The sequence below is a fragment of the Budorcas taxicolor genome, chromosome X (genome assembly GCF_023091745.1).
Source record: "Budorcas taxicolor isolate Tak-1 chromosome X, Takin1.1, whole genome shotgun sequence".
Lineage (NCBI taxonomy): Eukaryota > Metazoa > Chordata > Mammalia > Artiodactyla > Bovidae > Budorcas > Budorcas taxicolor.
In genome coordinates this window covers 13,514,715-13,517,412 of record NC_068935.1, presented here as the reverse complement: position 1 = coordinate 13,517,412, position 2,698 = coordinate 13,514,715, and the positions used below count along the sequence as shown (strand labels likewise).

Genomic DNA, 2,698 nt, shown 5'->3' with positions numbered 1-2,698 from the left:
AGTACAGGTCTTTCACCACCACCTAGGTACATTTATTCCTAGGTGTTTTATTTCTCTCTCTTTTTATTCTTTTTCTCTCACTCTGGTGGTTTTTTAGCAATAAGAGTGATCATTTTTTGCGAAATAACCATTATAAATCATTAATCAATTCCAGATTGTGTGGTATTTGGGGGATCTAAATAATGTTTAAGAAAACAGTTTAAAATTCGCAAAATGTTAAATATTTTTAGTAAGTATCCCTATTTCTGTTTGTGTTCTGTATTTGGCAAATGGGATTTTGTCATTCTCTTCATAGTGATCATTGTCTTTGATGAGTTTTGGAGATAATAGCTGGTCAACTAATTCCTATGATTTTCAGGAGCACTGTGCTGAGGATGTCAGGACATTTCTGCTCCTGGCACTGTAGGTCAATCAGAAGGAAAAGATTCTGTGTTGGAGTAAAATGTCCACCAAGTGACCTGAGTCATTCTGATGTCTGAAAGAGCTTGAGTTATGGAGATCAGTCAGACTCTTTCAGGAAGCTCTAACTGATTATTACATTTTTCAACTTAGATGACTTTGGTGACATCTTTGAAACTTCTCTTGCATCAACAATAGACATAAATCAGCTGAGGTGAATAGATGACTGGCTGTCTCCTTCATGGGGCAGAGTTCAAAGATTTTCCTGGTGGAAGTCACGGAAAGTTTAAAGATACCACTGAGTTTGACTGACTGTGTGGTTAAACGTGGGGGAGGGGCAGTGGGAGTTGGGCGTGGAGCGTCCACTGTCACGTGACATGGGCTGCCATAGTAACAGGCCTCCTGCCTTGCATTTTATCCAATCAGAGATGGACAGTGTTTGTGACGTCAGGGAGGGCAGGGCTTATAAACTCCGCCAACTGCCTTCAATTCCCGCATGTCCTTTCTTCTGAGTAGTGGGGACTGGTGGCTCTGACATGGCTCAGCCATCCTCTGACAACTCTGAGGAAGACCTGGGCACCAACGAAGCCGGAACCGCCAAAACAGAGCCCTCTGAAACGGAGTCCTCTGAAACAGAGACCTCAGAAACGGAGCCCTCTGAGACAGAGACCTCGGAAGCGAGCCCTCCGAACCAGAGCCCTATGATGCTGAGCCAAAGAAGGCGAAACAGAAGACAGCTAAGGGCCGCCGCCGCCGCCATCTGGACAACTTTGCAAGCTTCGCCACATATTTCCCCAGGGTGCTGAGGCAAGTGCACACCGGCCTGAGTCTCTCTCACGAGGCCATGAACGTCATGGATTCGTTCGTGAAGGATATGTTTGAGCAGATCGCCGAAGAGGCCGGGAGCCTGGCCCGCTCCAACAAGCACTGCACCATCACGAGTGGGGAGATCCAGACAGCCGTGAGTCTTCTCTTGCCTGGGGAGATCGGCAAGTACGCAGTGTCCGAGGCCACCAAGTCGGTCATCAGATACAACACCCGCAGATGAACTGCCTCATGACCACTGCAACATCGCAAACCGAAGACTCTTATCAGAACCACTTGAAGGGAAAAGACCTGTAGTGATAAAGAGCCACGTCCATCCACTCTGGCTTCTTTACGTATGCCCTACTTTCCATCTTTAAAACTTTTCCATCTCAAGGAAAACATTAAAAACCTCATCAAGTGTGCTTCAAATACGGTCGGTTGTGTCATTTGTTTGATGGAAAAATCGTGTACTTTTTTCTTAACGTATTGCAACTCGTCACTTTCCTAAACGGTTATTTCTATTCGTGGTTTATCAGTCAGCGATTTTAAGGATCTTTATGGTCAAAATTCTTTCCCTAAAAGTTTCATTGGCCTTTTTCATTTTCACTCTCCCACCTATATTTAGGTATCGTCCAGGGATTTTTATATGGGATATGCTGCTGCTGCTACTGCTGCTAAATCGCTTCAGTGGTTTCCAACTCTGTGCGACCCCAGAGACAGCAGCCCACCAGGCTCCCCCGTCCCTGGGATTCTCCAGGCAAGAACACTGGAGTAGGTTGCCATTTCCTTCTCCAATGCATGAAAATGAAAGTGAAGTCACTCAGTCGTGTCCGACTCCTAGCGACCCCGTGGACTGCAACCCACCAGGCTCCTCTGTCCATGGGATTTGCAACCGATAAAGAGCAGTGTGTGCTTCCCGGGTGGCTCAGCGGTAAAGAATCCGCCTACAATGCAGGAGTTGCAGGAATGGCAGGTTCGATCCCTGGGTCAGAAAGATCCCCTGGAAGAGGGCATGGAAACCCACTCCAGTAGTCTTACTTGGAAAATTCCATGGACAGAGGAGCCTGGTGGGCTACAATCCATAGAGTCTGAAAGAGTCAGAAACGACTCAAACCACCTAGATGCCGGCATCCATTTCTTGGGGCTTCGCAGTTGGAATCAGTGGTAAGAAACTTGCCTGCAATGCAGGAGACACAGGAGCCCTGGGTTTGATCCCTAGGTGGAGAAGGTTCCCTGGAGGAGGGCATGGAAACCCACTCCAGTATTCTTGCATGGATAAGCCCCATGGACAGAGGACCCTCGTGGGCCACAGTCCATGGGGTTGCAAAGAGTCCGACATGACTCAAGAGTCTTAGCACACACAGATGCATCCATTTCTTGTTGTGGGACATGCCTCTAGCTCTTTGCATCAGTAAAAGAAGAGGAGGATCAGCAATTAAGAGAAATAAGATGACTCCTTCTTCTACCTCAAGTATTTGACTGCTAATGCTTA

The 2,698-nt window shown here is 47.1% G+C and overlaps 1 protein-coding gene across 1 annotated transcript; it reads left to right on the top strand.

Moving 5' to 3' along the window:
• Nucleotides 1–920: 920 nt before the first annotated feature.
• Nucleotides 921–1,447, top strand: LOC128070319 (late histone H2B.L4-like). The gene is made up of 2 exons (XM_052663625.1): nucleotides 921–1,021; nucleotides 1,066–1,447. The coding sequence occupies exons 1-2, from the start codon at nucleotides 936–938 to the stop codon at nucleotides 1,445–1,447; spliced, it is 468 nt and encodes a 155-aa protein (XP_052519585.1). The 5' UTR covers nucleotides 921–935.
• Nucleotides 1,448–2,698: the final 1,251 nt, after the last annotated feature.